This window comes from Trachemys scripta, chromosome 2 (assembly GCF_013100865.1).
Source record: "Trachemys scripta elegans isolate TJP31775 chromosome 2, CAS_Tse_1.0, whole genome shotgun sequence".
NCBI lineage: Eukaryota > Metazoa > Chordata > Testudines > Emydidae > Trachemys > Trachemys scripta.
This window is the reverse complement of record NC_048299.1, coordinates 134607626-134634910: the sequence shown is the minus strand read 5'-3', so window position 1 is coordinate 134634910 and position 27285 is coordinate 134607626. Positions and strand designations below refer to the sequence as shown.

The 27285-nt window shown below is 40.4% G+C and overlaps 1 protein-coding gene across 3 annotated transcripts in view; it reads left to right on the top strand.

The window, feature by feature from the left end:
* Positions 1-27285, top strand: part of CDH18 (cadherin 18) — a 904559-nt gene that overhangs the window by 607607 nt on the left and 269667 nt on the right. For all 3 annotated transcript variants that reach the window (XM_034761577.1, XM_034761578.1, XM_034761579.1), the window contains one exon: positions 22333-22824. In XM_034761577.1, coding sequence (XP_034617468.1) covers positions 22597-22824 — 228 coding nt within the window. In that variant the 5' untranslated portion in view covers positions 22333-22596. The remainder of the gene's footprint in view (positions 1-22332; positions 22825-27285) is intronic.

Here is a 27285-nt window from a genome sequence, read left to right as displayed (position 1 = left end):
GGCACGCGGCTCACCAGGGTAAGCACCCTGGCGAGCTGGGCCAGTTTTATTTACCTGCTGATGCGGCAGGTTCGGCCGATCGCGGCCCCCACTGGCCACGGTTCGCCGTCCCAGGCCAATGGGAGCGGCGAGAAGCCGCGGCCAGCACATCGCTCGCCCGCGCCGCTTCTCGCCGCCCCCATTGGCCCGGGACGGCGAACCGCGGCCAGTGGGGGCCGCGATCGGCCAAACCTGCCGTGTCAGCAGGTAAATAAAACTGGCCCGGCCTGCCAGGGTGCTTACCCTGGCGAGACGCGTGCTGAACGTTGCCGACCCTCCTATAAAGTAACTGCCTAGAAGTGCTGTCGGCAGTCTTTAGCAGACCACGTACTCAAATATTTTGCCCTGTCATTTTCAACTAGAATGTTTGTGTGTAGAAAAATCAGAGGAATTCACAATACTTTGTCTGTTACACATAGTGTTTTTCAGTTTCTGTTTAATTCAGCTAAAGATGCAAGTAGTTATAACCAGAGCTGGGCAGAATTATTTCAGTAAAAAAAATGTGCTGAAAATGCAGTTAACTGCCAATTTAGGTTGAATTTGGCAAGTAGTTTCAGGAAAAAAATGGGAGGGGAACTTTCTGAAAAAATCAAAATGTTCTATGTTGAAACATTTCATCTAAAAAAAGTCACATTTCAACTTTTCATTATGAAAAAAATGTTTTGTTTTGAAACTTAATTTGATTTAACTAAAAAAGCCCGTACAATAAACACAATGTTTTGTTTCAGGTTGAACAAAGCATTTTGTTTGCTGAGAAATGATTTTTTTTTTTCAATTTCTCATTTCATTAGGGGGAAAAAAACAAAAAACTTGTCATTTCTATATACAGTAATTTTATTTTTCGGTTTTGCTGCTGAACTGAAAGCTCAGTTGTCGCTCAGCACCTCTACCATCAACACCTTGTTCCTCCTCTCTTAATCCTCCAAACAGCATTTTTCAAAGCTGTTGTCCAAACATTGACTGATTAAACTTATCCTCTGTAGTCTAAATGTACTATTTGCAGAACACTCTTGTGATAGGTGAAACAAGATTTGGAGGTTTGGGGTGGTAGAGATTAATCTCTAGACACCTGGATAAGGTTCAGTGAAACTTCAGAACTATCTAAATTTCTTATGTCTCCCACATGGAGCTGGAAATCTTGTGAGAATAACATTTATTGCTATTTTAGCACTTCAATTTCCAGTCTTGGCAGGCAGGTGGAAGTGCATGAAAATGAAAAAATAAGAGAGAGTTAAGCAATCTTTTTAAAACATCAGAAAAGATTTGGTTCAGGTGCAGGGTGAAGGTTCAGATCACTGCTTCTGCTGTTCTTGACTTTAACCAGCTGAGAGAGAACTGAACCTCAGTCTTCATTGGTTAGGTATTTTGCCAGCAGCTGAGCTATTAATCATAGAATCATAGAATATCAGGGTTGGAAGGGACCTCAGGAGGTCATCTAGTCCAACCCCCTGCTCAAAGCAGGACCAATTCCCAACTAAATCATCCCAGCCAGGGCTTTGTCAAGCCGGGTCTTAAAAACCTCCAAGGAAGGAGACTCCACCACCTCCCTAGGTAATGCATTCCAGTGCTTCACCACCCTCCTAGTGAAATAGTGTTTCCTAATATCCAACCTAGACCTCCCCCACTGCAACTTGAGACCATTGCTCCTTGTTCTGTCATCTGCCACCACTGAGAACAGCCGAGCTCCTTCCTCTTTGGAGCCCCCCTTCAGGTAGTTGAAGGCTGCTATCAAATCCCCCCCTCATTCTTCTCTTCTGGAGACTAAACAATCCCAGTTCCCTCAGCCTCTCCTCGTAAGTCATGTGCTCCATTAAGTTGGCCTTCTCCTCAACATTTGAGCCACAGGTTTCTGAAAAGTCAGGCTTTAAGAAGCCAACTAAAGATTGATATGGGGGGTTATATTTTAAGCACAAATTAATGAACTTTTCAGAATGATGAGGCATTTTGCCAGTCACTCATAACTGTTTCTCTCATATATTGTTGTAATTAAGGATCTGTTAACATTTGAATTGTGAACTTTGGCTTTGAGAAATGGATAACTCAAATAAAAATACATTTGAGGAGGGAAAAAAGTTAATAAGAAAATTACATAAACAGTGCATAACATGTGTTCTTGTTACCAAGATACTACAATTCATGCTGCATGCTACTAAATTGAAGAGGAAGTCTTGGTCCTGTTGAAGTCAAAGGGAGTTTTGCCATTGATTTCAGTGGGGCCAGACAGTGCTTAAAGTGTGCATCGGGCAGTTAACAAGGGGATGCAGACCCATCAATAATTAATCAATAAAACATAAAATTGAGCTGGGTCACTGAGGTGTGCTCTTTATGCATGTCTTAGTAAAGCTGCTGCTCCTAGGTTGTGATAGATCGCCCCTTCCCTTTTTGTTAGACCATATTAAGCACAGGAGCCAGGATTTCACCCTTGATTTTTGAGGAGATTTCTGTGGACTGCTTAGCTATTTGAAATCATGTATAGTTATCAACTTTATGTGGAATGATAATTATAATGATTATGAGAATAGCAAATCAAAATTTAAAATGATCTATAAATGCATATACCTTAAATGCAGGGAATTTTCAGGCACAGGTTTTGTTGGAAGATGTTGATTTGTCAAAACTGAAACTATTAATGAAAAGTAGTCAGTTTCGATTGAATCTCCTGATTCAAAAAAAAATTTGAACAAAAACCTGTCAAATTGTTGAAACATTCCAGTGAAACATTTTCAAAATGAAAAGTTTATTATTTTGGATTCAAAATAACTTTAAATTTTGAAATAAAAATGAAATATTTCAAAATTGTTGAAACAAAACATTTCAGTTGACCAGATTTTTTTTTTTTTTAAAAGCTTGGATTATCAATTGGTGAAAATTGTCAAAACCATGATTTTTAATTCCAATTTAGGATGTGAAAACAATATGAAATCTCACAAACTCTTCTGGGATCTATATTTCCACTCCACAATGTTTTTTGTCCTTACAGTATCTCTTTGAAGCCTGGCTATTTTCCATCCCTGTGTGTGCGTGTGTGTGTGTGTGTGTGTGTTGTGGGGGACAGAGATGAGAGTGGGACCCAGAGGAGGGGCTGGAGTGGCCATGATGGTGCAGGAGCTTAGCCTGGCTGCCATGGAACAGGTAGGACTCCTTGTCCCAGACGGGTCCCACCTTCCAGCTACTGCATGGCCCAGTGGAGACACTTGACCTAGGAGAGGGGCAGGAGCATGTGTGCCAGCTGTCGGGATGGGGGATGAGACAGGACACCAGCATCTGGGTTAGGGACATGGGGGTGTCAGCACACAGGAGGCCAGCCAAGGTCTGCTGGGGAGTGCAGGGCAATAGGCACCAGATGCAGAGGAACTGCCATTGGAACAGTGGTAGGAACTGCCAGGAAGCTGGCTTGTGTCCCTCCCTCCATCTCAGTATCTCACCTTACTCCCACCTACTATTTCTCCCCCCCCCCTTCACAGGAGCCATCTACCTCTGCCAAGATTGGTAGCATTTGGGGACAGAGGTTCTATATTTTGCTCTGCCCTGTAAAGCACCTTGCACACTTTTGGTAGCTGTCAAAAAATAAGCAACAATAACAACAGTGATTGTTTAAGAAACAACGGTGGGAATTGGTTATACTATATTTAGTTGCAAAGCAAGGAAAACAAATAGAATCAAGCAGTTAAAATGCATTTTGGCCATGTTCTGTCTGAAAAATTACCTTTTTAGGCATGCTTCTACATAGGGCAGACATGCCTCTTGGCATTTAGAAAAGAAATGTTTTCAAACAGCAAGCATATTTGTGTGCAATGACTACTGTAAAGACTCAGTAGTTATTGATTATAATGGCTTCTTATCCTTTCAGATGTGTAATTTTGCAGTGCCTTATAGATCTAAAACTGTTACACAAGCATCAATCTTCCTACCCATGTGCATGCACTGTAACAAAGAGTGGAGCACAAAGGGGAGTTAGGTACCTCAACCCAAATCCACAAAGGGACTTAGGAACCTAAGCAGAACCGGATTTAGGGGCGGTGACCCTGGCAACTGCCTGGGGAACCAGGCTTCAGAGGGTGCCAGGCTCGGGGTGCTGCTGTTGTTGTTAGCGACAAAAGGGAAAATAGAATGTTTGAAGTAAAATGTTTCAGGTATTCTGTATGTGGATTCATTTTTCACTGACCTCCTAGAATGTTCTGGCCCAGTGCTGGGCAACTTATGGCCTGTCAGGGTAATCTGCTGGCAGCCTGCCAGACAGTTTGTTTACATTTGCACGGCCGCTCGCAGATCCCAGTGGCAGTGGTTTGCCGTTCCCAGCCAATGGGAGCTGTGGGAAGCGGCGTGGGCCTGGTCTCTGCTGGGGTGCCATTTGGTCTAGGACTGGCCCTGTGCCTAAGGCACCAGTTTCATGCTCCACTCTGATTCACAAAGCTCCTGCTTGGCTACCAGCTAACCTGTTAGGTGCCTGAACTAAGTTGGAGCCTAAATTTCCACTGTGTAAGTTCTCTAAGTTTCTGCTTCAGAACACAAGCACTGCAGCCTCACTCTAGGTGTCCAGTCACCTATCTTCCATCTGAGCCTCAGAGCAATCCATGAAGTGGGGGAAGCTAGGCAGGTGAACACCTGTCTTCCTAGAGGGGGCTAAGCCAGTAGGCATGCTTTGAGGAGAAGATGATGATGGCAGTACCCATCTTACAACTTTTAGCTCAATGCTTAGACCATGATGTGGGAATCCCAGGTTCAATTCCCGCCTCTGCCTGAGGGGAAGAAAGGACCTGAACAGGGGTCTCCTATAACTCTCAGGAGAGTGTGCTAACCATTGAGTTATTCTAATGTGGAGCTCCCACAATCACGCTGGTTGAAGTTGTTCCACTTGGATAAACGCTTAAAGAGTCACAGAGAGAGGGAGAGGTTTGATACCCTGGTGGTTGGGGCACCCACTTGGGATGTGAGGGAGACCCAGTCCCCCTGCTCCAATGACTTTTTAAGTATTTATCCAAAGTGAAACAGGTTCAGCAAGAGAGATTGAGAGAGCCCCACATCAGAATAGCTCAGTGGTTAGAACACTCTTCTTGGAGTTATAGGAGAACTCAGTTCAAATTCTTTCTTATCCTCAAGCAAGGAGTGGGGAATTTAATTTGGCTTTCCCACATCCTGGTCGAACGCTTTTGCCAGTGCAATAAAACTTATAAGGTGTATGGTGCCTGACTCCTGGAGAAGAGTTCCTGGTTGTGGATTGCAAGCAAAGATAGGTGCCTCCTTCCAGCCCAGACTTACTCACCTATCTCTGGGGAGGGGTGGGACTTAGGACACATTCCTCTCATCAGCATCTCCCATTGGCTATCTTGGGGGAGAGGGGGAGGAGTCACTTAGCATTTTGGCTTTTAATGATCACATTCTTAGGCCTGCATCTCTTCCTATTCATTGTACAGAGATCCTAGGCACATAACACAGGCACTGTAGATTGCAGTGTTGTTCCTGTGATTTTTCAAGGCACCTAAAATTAGACACTGAAATGCTGAATGTCACAATGCCTCAGTCACTTTTTGGCTCCAGCTCTAACTCCTATTGGTTTCAGTGGCATTTGGATGCCTAGGCACTTTTGAAAATTCCCTATGGTGCCTATCTGCATCATTAGGCACCTCAGTACCTTTAACAATCTCCCTTTTATGCTTTGCCTATTTTCAATTATCTGTTAAGGTATCATGATTTTCACAGAAGTATTCATTATTCACATTTGTTTGACAAATAATTTGTCCAAACAAAGTGTATCCTATGGATTGCATAGAAATGGACAATTGCAAATATTTGCTATTTAAGTTGCATAATTGCTCATCAAAATCACTTTTTGCTTGTTTGTTTGTTCCCTCATTGGATGAACTGACCATTATGAACAGGATGAAGAACTCACTGAGGCTTTGATTCTCTTGGGGAGCAGCTTGGAAAGAGTCAGGAAAATTTAGAACACTTAAAATATTTTCCTCTTTTCTCCTGTATATGAAATTGGATTATATTTGGCTACATCTGTGGGCTCCAGATTTAGAAATAGCTGGGATGGTGCTTGCCAGAGAGAAAGCTGTAAGTCAGATATGGATCATTTAGAAGACTTTGCAATTTGCTTTGGTCACTTTCACATCAGATAATTGCATGTGTGGGTATGTGTGCAATTCTAATTGTGAAAGTTGTGACTAGACTAGATCTTTCTGTGGCTCATCTAATTGTTACTTGCCATTGCTTTGGCCAGTAGCATTTAAGAAAGTGCTGAATTCTTGTGTCTATTTCATATACAACTGCAATTCAGTAAGCATCAAGCAATCTCCAATTGTGTATACTATATGTTTTTATTACTACTTGCAAAGATCTCTCTCAATTAATTGCTTGAATTCTAAGGCACTGGCTAAGGGATTGAGAGAGTAAGGTATTGAGGTGCCTAATGCAATCCATAGGATACACTTTGTTCCGACAAATTATTTGTCAGACAAATGTGAATAATGAATACTTCTGTGAAAGCATGACACCTTAACAGATAATTGAAAATAGGCAAAGCATAAAAGGAACAGATTTTTAAAGGTATTGAGGTGCCTATTCTGTTTACCAAACACAATATTTCATATATCTATCAGGTGTGTTCGTGCAATTAACTGGTCTTCCTTTAATGTCACACTTCTATTAACTATTACTATGGTCATTAATTACAGGTAGGGATGTAGTGTTTGCAAATAGTGGAGTCACCTATCTTGTTGTGTCTCTTTTGATTAGTTGCCTGAGTATCAGGGCTCTAATCAGGAAAGGGTTGAAGGAGTTCTCATGTATTCCTCCACTCGTTTACAGGTGCATAGTCTTTCAGAAATCATATCTGCCAAACAAGGTGCATTTATTGAATCCACTGGCTTCTATTTTGTCATTCTATTTTCCTATCAATAATTTACCATTGTATCTTATTGTGTATTCATGCACAGTATTTTTTTGCAACTGGTGTGAATTCCTAGCTTTGTGTCACATATTTGACTAATTACTTCCATGTGACATCCTTGAATGGGAATGAGATAGGGTTGGAAAAATTCTTTGAGTCCCCCTACTGCCATTTAATATAAATCAACATTTATTGTGTCTCTTCAGTACATTGACTATATAGATCGATATATTTAATCAATCACTGCTATAATTGCAATTCACTGGTGCCATTTGTTACAGTAATTTAGCAGCTGCGGTGAAGGATGCAACTCAGCTTGTGCATCAACATGTAATTATAGAACCAAACAGTTACACATGTGCAAACCGACATATGGAAATGGGACTGCTCCTTTGTCATACTACTCATAATCTGAAGACAATAATGAAGGGCTAATTTGGCCTGCAGAATCTCTATCACTGGTGGTGTGTCTAGGGAGGAAAGATCTCCTCCTAATTCTGAGAGCACAGGGTGAGCTTTCAGACCTGAAAGTTAGAAAAGACACCTTTTTCCTTGTAACTAATGCACATTTCCTATAGAAATCACTGAGAGCCAAAAGACCATGGAACCCCAGGTTGCAATTTTTCCACCACTTTTCAGAGTGGATCCACACTCTGAACAGGAACTGAAACCATGAACTGTGAACTATAACTCTTCTCTTTTTAAAATCAACAAAAATTGTAACTGAGCCTCAATACAGCCCTTTGCTTATGCCAGCTTGGGACTGGCTGCTTGTAAAGCCCATGTGGCTCAGACGTGCATCAGCAGGACCTTGTGCAGGAGCAACCACAGAAATGGTTTGCAGGTCAAATGTCCTGACTAAACTGTCAACAGACTCTCTTTGAATGGTACCCTGCTGTTGCCTTCACAGATGCTGTCACATCTCCAAAACCACTTGTGTTCCATGAGCAGCTCCATGCCTCTCTTTCAGCACCTGCACTTCTACGGAGCACTGCATTGGCACCTAAGGTCTTGGTCCTTCACCATCACAGCAGTAGCCAAGTGAATGCTCTCACTGAGCTGATACCTTTGTTAAAGGCAGCATTTATGCCTCATCCAGTACTACTTACAGCTATGGGCCTCCTTCCTCCTCTGGCATTGCTGCAGCTGTTCACTGCCTCTGCCATTTGCTGTGATACTGTCTCTTTCCTGGGTCTTGGCCTGTCCAGATATAACACAGCATTTACCTACTGCTAACAAAGAGCTTCTATTCTGGGGTGATCATCACCCTCCTTGCTGCTAGGAAGCCAGCTAGATGACCAAGTGCATCTCTGCCCTTGATGTGTTGGTGGTTATTGCACAGACCATATTGCTACTAACACACCATCACCCCACTCCCGCCCTGTGACTGCTGCCCATACTTTTTCTTTGTTTGGGGGGGCCTCATTTCCATTTTGAAGCCTGTCTTCCCTTTCTTCCTCCCAACTCACAAAGCTCTTTCAATATGGCCTGTGGGACAACTTCCCCCATGAGTAATGTCAGAAAACATTTATTCATGCTAGTATTCACACTCTAATATGACCTCAGGTAATTTAAATAATATGATTCCTATTATCCAGTGAGGTAACTGTATGTTAATGCCTATTAAACTAATACAGTATATGGACTCTGAACAGCTTTAAAACTACATTTTTGGCAGTGGAATATGGCTAGAAAAAAATTGACTTTTATCAAAAACTTGAATTGAACAAAAACCTTGTGGAACTTCAGGAAATGTGGTTAATTCTCTTATTTTCATTTCTCTCTCTTATTTTCATACAAAAATAAATAAAATCTCCACTCTGCCTGATTTCAGTCATGATTTTAATCAAATGTACTTCAACCCTTTATTCAGAGCAAACGTAAGACAGTCAGAACCCAGTAATTTCTGAGATGCTTTTGCAGCATGAACCAGTAATCTCTGATGTTTTGAAGACTGTGCCCATCCCTTTTCCTTCACTACAATCTCCAAATTTTATTTATCTTTATTACTTGGAGGTACTATATCTTGAAAAAGAAATAAAATGAATCCCATGCTTCCGCGGTAGTGAAAATAAATAAAAGGACTGCCATCTCTTGAAGTACTGAAGTGGGATATGAATGGTCTGAAACCAAAGCTATGAAGCAAATAAAAACAAGAACTCAGGTAATGTTTTCCACATATCCATGAGTGCAAAGGCCTCTATATTAAATAATAACAAATGCAGCAGCTGGTTACCAGAGGAGATTCCCCTCATAAAACAACGTATTTCTTAGTGGCAATAATTTCATAATTGCTATCATTTGGAAGTCACAGTAACTGTAATCAGCAGTTAATGTAAGAGTAGTGGAGGAAATAACACCCTTTAACATTAGTGCAAAATCTAGCCAGAAAAAACAGGAAATGGGGCATAACTTTGAGAAGGTAAAGAAGGGCTGCTATTTTTATTGTTCATGTATTTGATCCAAACTGGACCATGTAGTAGTGTTTATACATTAGGTGGAATGGAGAAGATGTTGTCATAGAGAGACAAATTCATACATTTTAAGGCTAGAAGGGACCATTATGATCACGTAGGCTGACTTTCTGTATAGCACAGGTCATAGAGTTCACCCAGTAATTCTTGCATCAAGCCCATCAAAAGTGTGAAGCCTGGACCAGAATGTGGAATTGATATTATATTCTTGGATCAACATAAGTGAGAATTGTCTCTGTCAATATGACATATTGGACGTGCTGGCCGCTGCTTCCCGCAGCGCCCATTGGCCAGGAATGGCAAACCGTGGCCACTGGGAGCTGCAGGCGGCCGTGCCTGAGGATGGTCAATGTAAACACTGTCTCACAGTCTGCCAGTGGATTACCCTGATGGGCCACATGTGGCCTGCCTGCTGCAGGTTGCCCGCCATTGATCCACAGTGACTCCAAGATCTCTTTCTTGGGTGGTAACATCTAATTTAGAACCCATAATTGTATTTGTATAGCTGGGATTATTTGTTCCAATGTGCATTACTTTGCACTTATCACCATCAAATTTCATCTGCCATTTTGTTGTCCAGTCATCCAGTTTGGTGAGATCCTTCTATAACGCCTCGTAGTCTGCTTCGGACTTAACTATCTTGATTTATTTTGTATCATCTGCAAACTTTGCCTCTTTGTTGATTACCCCCCTTTCCAGATAATTAATAAATATGTTAATCAGCACAGGTTCCAGTATAGATCCCTGGGGGACCCTGCTGTTTGCCTTTCTTTAACTGACAATTTATTTCTAACTTTTGTTTCCAATATTTTAATCAGTTACTGATCAATCAGAGGACCTTCCTTCTTAGCCCATGGCTACTTAGTTTCCTTAAGAGCTTAAGAGACTTAATCAAAGGCTTTCTGAAAATCCAATTACACTACATTAACTGGATTATCTTTGTCCACATGCTTGCTGACACCCTCAAAGAACTGTGATAGATTGGTGATACATTGCTTCCCTTTACAAAAGCCATGTTACTCTTTACAACAAATCATGTTTATCTATGCATCTGATAATCCTTCTGTTCTTTGCTATAGTTTCCACCAAGTTGCCCAGTACTGTCTCATTGGCCAGGATCTCTTCTGGATCCCTTTTTAAATCTCAGCATTGCATTAACTATCTGTCATTCTTCTGGTACAAAGGCTGATATAAATGATAGGTTACATACCAGAGTTAGTAGTTCTGCATTTTCATATTTGAGTTCCTTCAGAGCTCTTGGGTAAATACCAACTGGTGACTTATTACTGCTTATTTTATCACTTTGTTAAAAAAATCTCTTCTGTTAACTGTGATGGTCCTACTTCATGGTCAGGCTTAGGACCGTGACCTTCAGGAGGGTTGTTGGTAGGGCATCCTGGTCTCTCCCACTCAACCAAGCTTTGACCCAGGATCCTTTGATGGCTATCAGTGATCTGACAGTCAGGGGATGCTTAAGGTTGCCCTCCCTGATCCAGTTCCTATCACTCCTCCCTCTGTGATTGCCCCAGAATTGCTGTCTGGGTTAAGGCAGCGTGCAAGGTGTCCGCTCACCACATGACACCTGCTCGTGGATGTGTGCCATGAGGCTGCTCTCTTTTTTGCTCAGGTGGCAACTGCCTCTTCCTGCGCTATGGCCCTCTCTCCTGGACAGGATCAGTCCTGTCTTTCCCCTGCTGGGGTAGTCCACAAAAAATAAAGGGGAATGAGTCCATAGGAGAGGGAGGGAGGATTACTTCCCTCTCAGGCTCTCTCTGGAGTAGGTCCTCCTTTCCCTCAGGGAGGGACCTTTTCGCAATTGCCCTGGGGAGAAATTCTGCTTTTTCTCAGCTCTTCTCTGCTGGAGCTTCAAGTGGCAGGTCTGCTCTTCCTTGGTCTGCCACCAAATGAGCTGCTCCCCTGCCTTTTAACTCCTCCTATAGATGGAGTGTGATTGGCTAACCCCAGACCAGTTCCTTAACCACCTGTTGTCCGGTATGGGGTTTGTACACCCCATCACATAAACACATTAATTTGAGACAGTAATTTGTCACTCAAAAAGACTAGGTCTGATGTAGTATCTGCCCCATATCTAAATTGAAGATGAATGCAAAGAGTTAATTTAGTTCTCTGCAATGGTCTTCTCCTTGAGTGCTCCTTTAAAAGCTTTATTATCTAGTGGCCCCATTGCCTGTTTGGCAGGTTTTTGAAATGCATGCATGTGATGATGAAGGGAAGAGGGATTTTAGTTTATTAGGAACAGGGGAGCCTTTGGGGGGAGGAGTAGCCTATACAGGAGGGATGGGATCCACCTAAAGCAAAATGGAAACAGACTGCTGGCACATAAAAAGGCCGAAGATGATTTTTTTGTTAAATTAATGGCTGGAGGAAAGTGCCCAGTTGTAGGGGAAGACACAGTTTGTGCAGAGACATCTCTTAGGGATTAATTTCTTAAACAGGGAACTCTATATCCTAGTATAGACTATAGGAAAGAAGTTGGTAAAGTACAGGTAAGAGTTAGTAAGGAACAGGCAAATGTAAATGAGTCCCATTTAAACATAACTCATGAAAGCAAGCAACTGAATATTAATAAAATATACAAGTGCTTATATACAAATGGTAGAAGTCTAAATACTAAGAATGGTAAACTAGAGTCCCTACCATTAAATTAATATATTAATATTATAGGCATCACACAGACTTGGTGGGATAATGATAATCAGTGGGACAATGTAATACCAAGGTAGAAAATATATAACAACAGAGTAGGTCATGCTGCTGGGGGGAATGTGAAAGAAAGCACAGTCATATAAATTAAAACTCTTAAATGAATCAAACTATACCATAGAATCTCTATGAATAAAAATTCCATGCTTGAATAATAAGAGTTCAGCAGTAGACATACATTGCTGGCTACTTGACGAGGATGGTGACAGTGACTGTGAAATGCTCAGGGAGGTTAGAGAAGCTACAAAACCAGAAAACACAATCACAATGGATGATTTCAACTATCTTCATATTGACTTGATACATGTCACCTCAGGGCATAATTCAGAAATAAAATTTCTAGACACCAGAAATGACTTCTTGGAGCAGCTAGTCCTGGCACCCACAAGGGAAGAGGCAATTCTTGATTTAGTGAAAAGTGTAGCACAGGATCTGGTCCAAGAGTAACTATAGCTGAACCACTTGGTAATAGGGATCATAAATGTAATTAAATTTAACATCTTTGTGGAGGGGAATGAATATACATATATGTACACATACCCCCACAGTAATATTTAACTTCAAAAAGGGGAACTAAGCAAGAATGAGGACACTACTCAGACAGACATTAAAAAAGCAGTCACGAGGGTAAAATGCCTGCAAGCAACATGGGAACTACTTTAAAACATCAGAATAGAGGCTCAGACCAAGTGTATACCATAAATAAAATAAAATAAAAAAAAAAAAAGACAGTAGGAGGACCAGAAGAATGGCCCCAGGGCTAAACAACAGAATACTGGAGGCCATTAGAGGCAGACAGGCATCCTTTAAAATTTGGAAGTCCCATCTTACTGAGAAGAATAGGAAGGAGCACAAACTCTGGCAGGGTAAGTGTAAAAGTATAATAAGGCAGGCCAAGAAAGAATTTGAGAAGTAACTTATTAAAGATGCAAAAACAAACAATATTTTTTTAAAAAGTTTAAAGATAGATAGACACTCTAGTGTGTGAAAGCATCACACCTACATTCAGAAGGCTGGGACCTTAAATCCTGGTTGAGAGTGATGTTTCTAAGGAAATTATTTGTATTTTTTTTCAGTATGATGTTGATAAATGCATTCACCACACTTAAATATCTAAAACACCTTATAACATGCTGTGAATATTTTCAGAGTATTTCACAAAAGCCAAATGTTGAGATTTTAAAAAAATCTGACTAGAGTCCTCTAGCCAAATAATTTAAATAGAAGTTGTATTGCTAAATTCCTTAGCCAGCTTGGAAAATATCATCAGGGAAGCATGATTTGTGAATCTCTAGGTCCATTTCTTAATTATGGTACCTTACCATAACGCTGGGACATTCAGAGCCAGCAGTTGGGCTATCAAATTGTCTGTATATTGGCATAATACATCAGTTTGTTATATTGGCACCTGAGTACCAATATGAGATGCAGGGTCTCCCAGGGGAGGGGAAAGTTTTCCCCAGGATCCTTATTTGAGAGGCCCCCTCCAAATCTGAGAGACACTGTGATCCCGTGGGCCAGGTCGCAATCCCTGAAGTGGTGAACTCGGCCCAGTATGCAGGACAGGAGCCGAGCCACCACAGTGGGGGTGAATACCTTTTTGGCTTCATCTCCAACCCCTCCCACTGTGGCCTTTCCAGTGGTAATTATTTTTGGAAGGGTGGGGTTCCTCAGCTTCAGATTTTGCCCCAGCCACCCAAAAAACTCTATGTGACCCTGCTGAGATGCCAAAGGAAGGATATGCATATTTAAGGAGCTTACCCACACCAAATGGAAGATTGCTCTTTTTTGGACTTTTGACACCTGCTGTTTACCTATTCTTTTGTATCCCACATTTGGAGCAATCATACAACTACTTTCTCAACAAATAAAACAGTGTGTTTGTACCTTTTATCTGAAATGTTGCTTTGTTCTCCTTTTATTGTGATGCGTCTAACCATTTTAGAACGTGAGTCCTAGTATTATGCTATCCGTATAGAAGCAGGTTTCACAGGGTACTGCTGTGACAACTCAGAACATTATAGATTCTTTACTTTTCCTTTTTTTGTGTGGTTTGTTTTCCCTTTCTTTCCTTTCTTTTTTGGTTTTACTTAGGCAGCATTTATTGATTATTCTCAGCAGGAGTTGACTACAAATCAAGATGAATAACTTCACATAACTCATTTCTCTGCATGCAAACTGTATACAAGAATGTTGTAGCCTATCATGCATCTATTCATACTGTATAGCTGCCTCTAGTTATTAAACTTGAACAGTTCTCTCTGTACTCATGTATGATTACAAGCATTTCATGTTTGCTTTTTCTCATAGACTGGGCAAAATATGTTATCATCTGACTTCAGTGGGAGTTGCACATAAGTGCATGTGACACAGAACAAGAACCATTGTTGTTGTATGTTTTCTATTTTTCATACAGGCCCAATTTCTATCATCAGTTTTGCATTCACATTTGTCAATACTGTGTGCTGACTTTTGTTATAGGATGATTCATATAGGTTGATCACAAATCCAATGAATTTCTATAGGCTGATTCACAGATCCAAAGCCAAAATCTGGGATTCAAATGTATTCTGTGCACTTCTGTGATCCACTAGCTGATATATAGATAATTTCATACATTTAATAGTTTTCATCTGTGTAAGATATAAATTTGATCTTTTGCATTTCTCAGAACATTTTACTGTCTGCTTAATCATCTATAATTCTCGGATGCATGCTATCAATTTGAGATCAATGTCTTATACAGACAGAGCTTTCCACAGTATCTTTCATGATTGCCAAGTTACCACGTGTTGTTTTCTTTTTCTTTCTCCTGTGCTTATTTACTTTGATGTCCTTTCTTCAGTCATTTTCAATATTCTAAGTCTTCTGAAAGCAAATCCATCTCAGAGAGAGAGAGAGTTTCACCCCATATTGTGCACAATTGCAATGTTCCCACTTGGCCTTTCCTTTTTCTTTCCACTTTTTTTCCTGTATCTTGATGCCCTTTCTTTAGGTACTTTCAGTATCATTCTATCTCACACAAAATTTTCTATAATTGTTCATCTTTTTCAATGTTTGTTTCATTCTTTTCATGCTATCTATCTTTGGTTCATCATTCCTGTTTGTTCTAATTCTTGCACTTTCTCTACTCCACCATTTATTCTCTCCTCTCCATTCTCTCCAACCATCTCTCACATTTCATTCACATATTACACCTGCCCAGTCCACCTAACCATGGCATAATGATACAGTCAATAAGAGTTAAAATTAGTGTATTAAATAACTTATAATTTCTAGTTGTCTAGTGATCACCATATATATTTAAGATCAATATAATTCAGTATTTGTAGGTAGAAATGTTCTTTACCGGAAGACACTGTAATATTACAAAAATAGTTTGCTTTTGTTTTAGCCTGACTCCACTGGGCCTGTGTATAGTGTGTATGTGTGAGATATACATGTGATAAACTGCATAGGTTGTGATACATTTATTAGGCATGTTTGATCACATGACTTGACATTAATCCATCCACTTCAGCACATATTCTAACATTCTAAAACCCTGAGCTGTTTCAGTAAGCAACCATTTAAAAAAAAAATCTTTCCATTTGATTCCCTGCTCATCTCCTTAAACAAAAAAACACTACCGCCACCACAACAACAAAACAAATACCAGCCCATATTCCAGAATGGGAAAAATTGAATATTGGAACAATAAGAGCTTTTATGCATAAAATTAGCAGAATTTCAAGTCTAATCCCTTATGATTTTGTATATTGAGAAAAAGGAATTTTATACTATTGGAAAGAGAATACTTCTAGCTTTTCAGTGCCAGACAGAGCACTTGGTTCTAGGCTTGGAAGATGCTGAGATATTAGACTATGAAGTCATGACTTTTTTTGTATAGAATAACTTTTTAAAATCATTTGTGAGGTATTTTAATTGTATTATATATTTTTCTTTTCTTTTGAGTCCTATACATGTAACAAAAGGACCTGGTTTTACAGGTGGAGTGGTAAGATAACGGGGCCCAAAATATCCTAAAACATGTTAAAATAGTTTCTTAAATTATCTGGCATATGTAGAATACCTGATTATGTGCTTTTGTATAGAGCTTTTTTGAATTTCACATATATGGTGGCCATGTCAAGCCATACTGAGGGAATCTTTTGTATGATACCATACCATGATGAAGTCCCCATAAGTCCAACTGTACAGGTTTTGGACATAGAGAAATTAAGTAATACATTTTAGGGACCCTTTCATATGTAATGCACAACTGAATGTGGTGGGACTTCATCTAGCCGGCAGGAAGAAAAGAGGTCATGGCTCTTTTAAAACGCCCCACTGCCATTGGTTATGAGGGAGAACAAAGGGGAACTCACCTGAATGGAGCCAAAGGTGGGAAATGGAAGTGGCCAGAGCAGGTGGGGACACCATGAGCACTGGGAGATAGAGGGTGGGGATGTATTTATATCCCAGGCCCTCCAGATGTAACCCTCTCTCTCATCACATCTCACAGCACCCACCCTCCCACCTACAAGATGAGAGCAGTACTGGGTATTATGCTCTGCTGTAGGCATTGAGGTAATCAACTTTTTCTTTCTGTTCGGGGCTCGGAAGGAATATTTCCCTCACCACTAAACTGTCTAAGTGGTGGTCGGCTTTTTATGCCTTCCTTAAAGCAGACCAGGGACCAAGTGGGAGATGTAACAAGATGCTGCAGATTAGTAGGTAGCAAACATGGTAAGTGTCCTGTGCGGGTATTCGTTACAGAGTGGATTCATTTCCTGATAAACAGTAATTGGAAGAGGATTTAGGGGAAGGCATCCTCTAAAGAATCTGGGGAGCAGGAGTTGGGGCTCCTAACATCTGGTATGCTGGTGAGATAACCCTCAACTGTCATATATAATGTTAGAGAAACAAGGCGGGAGAGGTAATATCTTTTATTGGACCAACTGCTGTTGGTGAGAGAGGCAAGCTTTCGAGCTCATGCAGAGCTCTTCTTCAGGTCTGTGTAAGTTGAAAAGCTCGTCTCTCACCAACAGCAGTGGAGCCAAGAACAGGCATTACCTCTCCCCACTTGTCTCTCTAATATCCTGGGACCAACAAGGCCACAACAACACTGTGTACATAATGTTGTAATTTTAAGATGGGGTTTTCAAAACTGTTCAGTCCTAACTCTGTCAATTTTTTTTCAAAATCAACACACTCATGGGAAACATTTCAAACCAAAGGCAAACTTCAGTTTCTGATGGAAATATTTTACCAGCTCTAGTCCTGAGAGAGAGCGAGCGAGAAATCAGTCAACAGAGTGCAGGTGAAGCAGTCAAAAGTGTATGAGAAATGCAGTTTATCACAAAATTATGTAATGTTTTATCTGTTTGTCACCACCACATATGTGCTTTTGTGTGTACATATGTGTAGCACTCTATCCTCGGACAAGGAATGAAAGAGGTCTGTGACAAGAGCATTCAAAGAATATGAAGGAGTTGCCTAGATTTAGATGTATAAACTCATCTGTTAAAATCAATCATTCAGCTGAATTCAAATTTAGGGTCAGTTTGCATTTAGGAAGGGGAGTGACTTTAGGGTTCAGGAATTGGGCTGCACATCTCCCTGCTGGTGAAGCATACCTATTCCTCATTTCCATGCTGGCACTGGTTCCAGGGGAATTCATTAAAGCCCTGCTCCCACACTAAGCAGTAACCACGCTATGATAATGATTTCCAGCAATGCTAGGAGAACTTTTACACATCGTCTTATTTAATTATTTATTTTAATTTTAATTCACTATGACAATCTCTTGAGATACGCAACTCATTTTCATGAGGGCTCCCAGGAGACAGCAATCAAACAAGTCTACTCTGCAGTACCATATATCGTTATAGCACAAAAACAGAGCAGGACACTCAATCTAAAATTGCAGACAACAGCATTGAGCAGTAAGCATCTTAGGGCATCAGCTTAACCAACAATTTAGAGGAATTTAAAAGATTCAGTCCTATCTTTTTGTTTCAGTCCCTCACAATTAAAGTAACTACAAGTTTATTCTGTATTTTCTTCCAATTATGTTAACCATTCAGTCTCTTCCTGTCTTTATGATTTCATCACCAACAAGCTAGACTTTGCCATGAATATGTAAAGGGGATCTGCAATGGATTGTTTGTTTTTTAAAGTGGGGGTGAGCTCTCAGACTTTAATTGAAGGAATGTGGGAGATGAATCTTTATCAGTGAGATCTTTTCTCCGGAATGTTAATTAAGTATTGGATTTTTTAAAGTTTTCACTAAAACCCCTAAGTATTTTAAATAGTCTCACTAAAAATTCCTACGTCTTTCAATGGTTAAGGTTTTAGTCTCTGATGTCATAATGTAAATATTTCTCTGGTCATCCTACAGTAGATCAAGGTAGTCAAGAACTGGAATTTTAACATAAAAACCTAGCAGCAACCGTCCTTCCATCTTTTTATTATTATTAAAAAAAAATAAAAAATAAAATAAAAAATAAAAAAACTTTCAGAACTTAGTCATACATAGTAAAGGAAGAGGAAACACCACCCAGATACATCCTTTTGCAGGTCATATTTACTAGATAATTTCCAGACTGGGTAGCAGGGTGGATAAAAATGATGATTTTTTAAAAATAAATTTTGTAATTTAAATTGGATTTTTTAATTTAAATTAGATATGGGGGGTTATAAATAACCCAATTTAAAATTAAATTTGAAATTATGACAACCTGTAGTAAAGCTTCAATTTACTATGATCTATTTAAATAATTTAAATTATATGCCTGTAGTACACGCTTCCATCAATTTTAAAGAAGATCAAACCATTGAACTGGTGGAGGGCGTTGGCTAAGCACCTGGAACCAGATTTAGTTAAAGTGCTGAATGAACATTTGATAACAGTAGCCTCTCTGTAGGTACAGTTTATTCAACTAGTTTAGTTCAATGACTAGTTTACTAAAAGTTGAAAAACTACTGAGAATAAAAACAAACAACAACAACAACCCCCCAGAAAAGGTGGTTTTCCTCTTTCAATCTATAAACACAAACTAGATGTGAGAGGATGAGAGCTATTATTTCTAAAATCTTGAAGAACATGGTGACCAGAAATGGTCCGTTCCAATCAGTAACTACAGATCATACTTCCTTTGTTTCATAAATCTTTTTTTTTTAATGCAAAACTTATTTTGATATTTTTTTCTTATGTAGCCAGCAGAGATGGGTTTATTTAACTAATTGCAAACAACGTTTTAAAATGCTGGTTTTACTTATTTTTAATTTGAATTTTTATCCCAATAGAGCTTGACACAAATCATAAGTAAAAATGTAATCATTTAGTAAATAAGAAGTGCACCAGTCACTATTTTATAACATAAAAATGTAGAAACTAAGAATCTGAATAATTTTAAATTAAGCTATATAGTCACTTAAAAATAAATGAGCAAGCAGTGCTTTCCACAAAACCAAATCACAAATTTCCACAGAAAAGGCAAGTTGGGTAATAATGAGTTCAGATAAATTTTGTATACTGCTTAACTGCTCCATTGAGAAAAAAATTCACTGTATATTGTTTTTTAAAGGGTTTCTGGGTTTTTTGCTCTTCATTTTTTTGTGCTGTGTATAATGCCTGATGGGCTGTTCCCTTGAATCCTCCAAAATGGAAGTGAGGGAAGAAAAGAGTAATCTTTAAAAAGATAAAAAGTGTGGCATTTTTGTTTTGTAAAGTACTATTTAACTTTCATTTAATTCATATGTATTTATATTGGAATGTATCAATACCTAATTTATTGTAATAGTTTTTCATAAGTAAGTGAATTGTTAGGAAGAAATCTCATGCTTCAGGGCATAAACTAATTTCCTGCTGGGATGAGAAAGGAATGCTTTCTCCTAAGTGCAGAAGGATGGTCAGGGGCTAGGCACAGAAGTATGTGCCAGGAATCCTGTATTCTGTCTCTAACTCTGTCACAGACTTCCTACACTATCTGGTTGTGGCAAATCCCTCAAATTGTCCTTGATTCATTTCCCTGTTTGTAAAATGGGGATGATATTTACTGCACAGGAGCGTTGTTTAGAACTTAATTCATCAGTGTTAGAAAAACACCTTATAAGGCAAAGGTTTTAGTAATAGAGTATTAAAGATGGCTCGGTACATTGCTATTTTTGTTCATCATGTCATTTACCACTGCCGGAGCTGAGATGAGGTACAGGGGACCAATGGTTTGATCCAGTGTAGCAAATCCTCTGTGAGTCTTCCAGACAGAGAGAATGAAAGTGGCATCAAGATAAACTTTAAAGTCTATACAGATCTTTTCTCTTGGGTGGAAAATACTGTATTATTACCCTCATCCAACTGCCCACTGTTCCAAACTACATGCTTGCAATGGAAAATATGTCTCTCTTGTGGGTAATTCTACCTGTTAATTAGCACCAAAAGTTTAGGCAGGCATTTGCTCTGTGCTCTGATGACATCTGATGAACTGTATTTGGACTCAGTACAAATACTGAAAAAGAGTAGCTAGTATTCTGCTGGGGATATTCCTGTGAAATGTGTGGATAGAAAGACAAAGAAATCCATAAACCATAAGAATTGGTGAACTTCTGCTCCTATATGTCCCCTCTGATTTCTAATTTCTTGTCTTACTGTTTTCTAAAGTTTCCATCCTCTCCTCTTCCCCCCCCCCCCCCCCCGGGACATTTAGGTAGTAAAGATTTCTTCTGACTCTGTCAGTGTGTGTGTTCAGGTTACTACTGTATTCCCTTCTACTGTCATATTAAATGGTTAAACAATACAGCAAAAAGGACAGAGGTGTGGTTATCATAAGATAAACAGTCCCATTGGTGTGAGGGAAAATAGTATGTTCCATGTAGAAGTTGCTTTATTATATCTGTAAAAACAAACAAAAAACAACAAAGATGTGTTTTTCTCCCCATCAGGAACATTGTGTTCTTTTACCTCAAAAATATTTCAATATCAATGACTCAGAAACATCTTCTGGCAAAAAGGGAAGGATGGGGGAAGCAACCCACTGTTACACAAGTAAAATTATCTGTGATGTTTATCGATAACATTATGACAGGGGAGAGGAGCAATAGAAAACAGATAACTTTCATATGAATACACAAAAAACTGAAGTGAATCTCATCTTTAAAATAGATTCCGTAATAGCTAATTTACCTAATTACAAGCTTGCTCCATATCTATTGGAGGGCAGTTTTAATTCTAACTCTGTGGTGAATGTTTGTACATATGATTTCAGACTTTGGGTATAGTCAGTGTCTGACATCTGCAGAGATTATATGTTGCTACAGAATTCTGGTAATAGAACAAACTCCTTGTCAAGGAGAACATTAGCCTTTCATTGGATCCTGAGAAGATTCGGGGGGACTTTTTATTTTCTATTTCCACCCCCCCACACCATTACATTTTAAAGACTGATCTTTTATCTAAGGCTAATTTTCCTTTTTTAAGGTGGGGGAGAAAAGGGACTTTTATTACTGGGAAACAAGTGCCTATCTTATACAGTTTGAAGCCATGCTGATGTTTCAGACCAACAATGCTCACTTTTTAATTTGCTTTATGTACATATTTCTGGAATGCTCCAGATAATCCTGGAGACTGAAGCCCTCTATGCAGCCACATAGGAGGTAAAACACAGGCACTATCAGTTTATGATTTGGTCACACAGTTCTGACAACTTGCTTTAGTTCTAACCAGGAGTCTCCACACTCATTCTTCTTTTGCCTTTTTGTTTTAAACTACCAGTAGCCATGACGGTGGTTTTCATAATGTTGGACCTCTGTCCAGTTCAAAGTTCATGGAGACCAAGAATTCATTTCACATAAACTGCCAAACACTATCAATCAGGTAGCAGTGGTTTTTGATTAGTACCAACTTGGACCGATGCTGTCACCCTGAACCAGTAGGTGAAAGCCCCAATCTCATACTACCAGAGTCCCTTGAGTCATCCAGTCCTTACATTGCACATATTTTATTCACTTTTAAAGAGCCATGCTAACTTTTAAGGTGCTTTCATAAAAACAATCAGAAAACACTTCCACGAAAGGTTGAAAAGAAATGTTGATTGGTGTAGGACCCTTTGACAGAACCAATTAGCACAGCAGTGGGTACATCACCTTTTGAGGTTGAAAAGCTGTAATTACTGTTTTTAGTGATGTGTAAGTGGTTTTCATTTTTTCCCCTTCTATTAGGTATAAAATGGTTGGCTGTGGCAGTCTATTGTGAAGACCTCGGAACAAATACCAGAAATTTCTCCACTCAGTTCTTCATGATGTAAATGCAGTGTGACCTTTCCCCAGTGGGCAGTTAAACCATGGACATACTAAAAAAAAAACATTTTGGACTGTTTTTCTAAACCAGGCTTCACCTTCCCTCTCGGGGACCTATTAAGGGATTACATCTGAAAAGAAAAGCAAAAGAGAGAAGGAAACATTGAACTGGAAAGTTATCCTACAATGAGAATTATGAGCACATCTTGTATCTGCCCAGTCCTAGTTTGTCTCTGTTTTGTGCAGAGGTGTTATGGAGCTGCTCATCATGGCTCCATCAAGGTGACCAGAAATCAAACCAAACACATAGAAGGTGAAACAGAAGTGCACCATCGTCCCAAGCGTGGATGGGTATGGAACCAGTTCTTTGTTTTAGAAGAACACCTGGGACCAGATCCCCAGTACGTGGGAAAGGTAAGGTCTTATTTCTTTTCTGTAAAGGGGAACAGGGACATTCGGAGAGGAACATATTTTTCTAGATGCCAACCTAGTTGATATCTCCTGTAGAGTTGGAAGCACCTCAGAAGTCAATGATATTACAGACATTCACAAATTATTTGCCCATTATCCCTATTTATTTACAATAATAATCATGATGAGTAAAAAAGATGACATAACTATAACATTCACTATACTGCATCATCCTTAGAGTTTTATGTTAAAAAGACAATCAAGGGCTGCTGGAGCAACTGCTGCAGTTCACACTCCTCAGTGAGATTCTGTACTATCCCAAATGCAACATGTTCAATATACCATTACACATAGATGCTGACTACTTCAGAATGAGTTGCAAATCTTCCCTGAGAAATGCTTTAGGGACAAGAGTTGTCCATCAAGGTGTAGGCCAACTTTGAGATCCATGTGAAGAAGCACCATTCTGGAGCGAGTTTCATTGGGACTCTTCCTCTATCAGAGGGTACATGATATGCTTCCCTCCACAGCTGGCCATGTATGTATTTGGAGGGTAATGGCACCATATCTACCACATCCATTTAGGGTGCAACTTTAAAGTGGTAGGAGCCCAAGGAGAGTGCAAGGACTACATTTATGTCTGGCTTTTATGCAGTGAGTTCAGGGGAAAGGTCCTTATACTTTCCCACCACCCTTACGCTCCAACCAAAAACTGGCTCCCAGCAAGTAATGTTGTCTGTATGAGATAATCCATGCTAAAAAAAAGGCATTACAAGAACATGAAGGCTGCAAAGTGTCTTTTCCTGACTTCTGAGAGCCTCCAAGTTACAGGCAGTCTAAACACTGTTCTCTTCTACACATTATGATACAGCCTTTCATTAAATCATTTTAGTTTTTCCTTAGGACCCCCACCTCATTCATTGCTCAGGATGGACGGTGCTCAGGAAATGAGGCAGCTATTCATTCCCCCCCCACCATCTTCCACATTCAATGTGTGGCCCCATGCCTCATTTGCTGCACTCAGTTCAAACTCTGCACCGAATAAGGATATTATTTTTCCTTCTTTCTTCATAAGGTTCTCTTTGATGCTAACCATTTTAGTATCTTAGTGCCTCACAAAAGTTAGTGAATTTATCTTTGCAGCAACTTCCTTACAATGGGAGGTATCCAATATTCCATTTTACATTTGGCAGTAGTTCTGATAATATTCTAATTTAGTGTAGAGATTGACCAATATTATCTTAGGTAACTTTATTTATTATTATTTTTATTCAAAAAGGGAAATTTGGCCAGTAGAGACTAAAATAATACGACAGTAGTAATCAACAGAATTTAAATCATGGTTGCTGTGTTATAGTGTCTCTTCATTTTGAGAGAGAGGTTTCTGAACTGCTGTAATATCTATGGTAATTTTATCTACATTATCTAGGTTTCATTTGATGTGCCTTTAATTTGACAAGAGATTTTCCTACCAGGACCCTAGATTTATGAAGGAGTACATGAGTGGGTATGTCTCTGTAATTCTAGGCATCTGTTCAATGTCACTGACCTGCCAATGCTGTAAATTATTAATCCAGTCATCTATTCTGCCTCATTGGTGTTAGTGTTAGATACATGCCCTTTCACATTTTTCATGCCCAGTTTAGGAATAACATCACAAGAGGAGAATCATTATGTAAAATGCTGTTATAATGTTGCAGTCATTGTCACTGTAATGTACACTAAGGACTAGAATAGGTCTCTAATCAAAATGGTGAGGTAGCTCATCCTAATTATGAGGATGGATTGATTTTTTGTATTGACTGTGTATTGTACAGCATGTGCTCAGACACATAGGCCTTAATTTATACATACTCATCTAGTCTGACCTCGTACACATTGCAGGCCACGGAACCTCACCCACCCATTCCTATAATAGACCCATAATCACTTGATGAGTTATTGAAGTCCTCAACTCATGATTTAAAAACCTCAGGTTACAGAGACTCCAACTTTTACACTAGTTTAAACCTGCAATTGACCCATGCCCGATGCTGCAGAGAAAGGCGAAAAAGGGTCTCTGCCAATCTGACCTGAGGGGGAATTCTTTCACAATCCCAAATATGGCAATCAGTTAGATACTGAGCATGTGGGCAAGACCCACCAGCCAGGCACCTGGGAAAGAATTGTCTTTAGTAAGTCAGAGCCCTCCCCATCTAGTGTCACATTACTGGCTGTTGGGGATATCTGCTACCAGCAGTTGCAGATTGGCTACATGCCATTGTAGGCAGTCTTATTATACCACCCACTCCATAAACTCATCAAGCACAATCATGAAGCCAGTTAGGTTGTTTACCCCCACTAATCCTCTTGGAAGGCTTTTCATTCCTCTGATGGTTAGAAACCTTCCTTTAATTTCAAGCCTAAGCTTGTTGATGGCCAGTTTATATCCATTGGTTCTTGTGTCCATATTAGCACTTAACTTAAATAACTCCTCTCCCTGCCTGGTATTTATCCCTCTGGTGTATTTATAGAGAGCAATAATATCTCCCCTCAGCCTTCTTTTGCTTAGACTAAACAAGCTAAGCACTTAGAGTCTCCTTTCCTAAGGTAGGTTTTCCATTCCTCTAATCATCCTAGTAGTCCTTCTTTGCATCTGTTCCACTCTGAATTCATCTTAAACATGGGAGACAAGAACTGCACACAGCAATCCAGATGAGGTCTCACCAGTGCCTTCTATAATGGTACTAACACTTCCCAATCTCTGCTGGAAATACTTCGCCTCATGCATCCTAGGATTGCATTAGCCTTTTTCACAGCCGCATTACATTGGTGGCTCACCGTCACCCTGTGATTAACTAATACTCCCAGGTCTTTTTCCTCTGTCACTTCCTACGGATAAATCCCCATTTTATAGCAAAAATTCTTGTTCTTCCCTAAGTGCATGACTTTGCACTATCTAGGGTGCCTCAATATCCAGGCCACTTCCCCCCAGTGGCTACTGGAGATGGGAGAGTGGGCCCGGTCTCGCCCACTACTCTGGATCCCAGCCCATGGACCCTGTAGAGTGCCGGTGTCTGCTGTGTCCCTTTAACAATGTTGCACGGCTTCTCTAATTCCCTGGGCCACTTCCCCACAGCATCTTCACCCTTACCTCAAGGCCTTGTCCTAATGGAGTCCTAGCAACCAACTCATGGCTCCTTCTCACTCTCCCCAGCTTCTGGCTGCGCTGCCCTGTCTGGGGTTCTGTAGTTACATCAGCCAGCCAGAAACCATCCACATTCCTACAGCTCTAGCAAGGAACTGAACTCCCTCTTCCCTGCAGCTCTTATACTAGGCAGCTGGGCCCTGATTGGCTGTGTCCCACACAGCCACTCTAGGCAGCTTGGAAGACCCTCTCAACTTCCCTTTTTTGGGGCACGGGTTGGCAGGGCCATGAGGCCTCCGGCAGGGAGCCTCAGAGGATCTGGTATACCCTGTCACTTAGGTACTATATTAGCAATCCTCCATTCATAGGATATAACCCCCTAATTTACAGATTCATTAAAAATCCTTGCTATTGTTATTTTTAAATTTCATATTCCAGTTCTTTAATATTCTTGGATGGAGATATCTGGGTGCCCTGATTTAGTTACATTAACCTGTTGATTATGACTTTGACATTGTATGTGGTAATTTCTACTTCCATATTCTTATTTCCATTAGCCATCCTGCCACTACCCCTAAGGTTTTCATTGCCCTTATTAAAAACTGAGACAAAGTATTTGTTTAGATGTTGGCCCATGTCTAGATTATCTTTAATCTTCACCCCATCCTCAGCATTTAGTGGTCCCACGTCTTCTTACCTTGCTTTCTTTTTATTTATATATACTCGATCATAAGCCGGTTCGTTTATAAGCTGACCCCCCCAAGATGGATAAGTAAAAATGGAAAATTTTTATAACCTGTTCATAAGTCGACCCTATAATTCAGGGGTCAGCAAACTTTGGCTCCCAGGCCATCAGGATAAGCTGCTGGTGGGCCGAGATGGTTTGTTTACCTCGAGTGTCCACAGGCATGGAGGTAAACCTAAGTAAACAAAGTGTCCCGGCGTGCCAGCTGCTTACCCTGACGGGCCAGGACAGCAACTGGTGGGGAAATTTTTTTGGGGGGGAGAAGCTGGGAGTCAGGGAAGTGACCCCTGTGACCACCCCCCACATGACCCCACCCCCAGCCTGGGACCCCCACACTCCCCATCCCATCCCAGCGGGAGGATGTCTCTGGCCTGGCTGGAGCTGTTCCGGCAGGCTGGGCAGCGCGGCTGCAGCCTGCTCCGGAGGGCCAGATCAGGCAGCGCGGCCACAGCATGGTCCAGCAGGCTGGGCTGGGCGGCACGGCCGCCAGCGTGCTCCGGCGGGCTGGGCAGCGTGGCCACAGCCTGCTCTGGGGGGTGGGGCCGAGCAAAAGCAGGGCTGCAGCCTGTCAGCCTTGGAGCTGTAGCTGCTT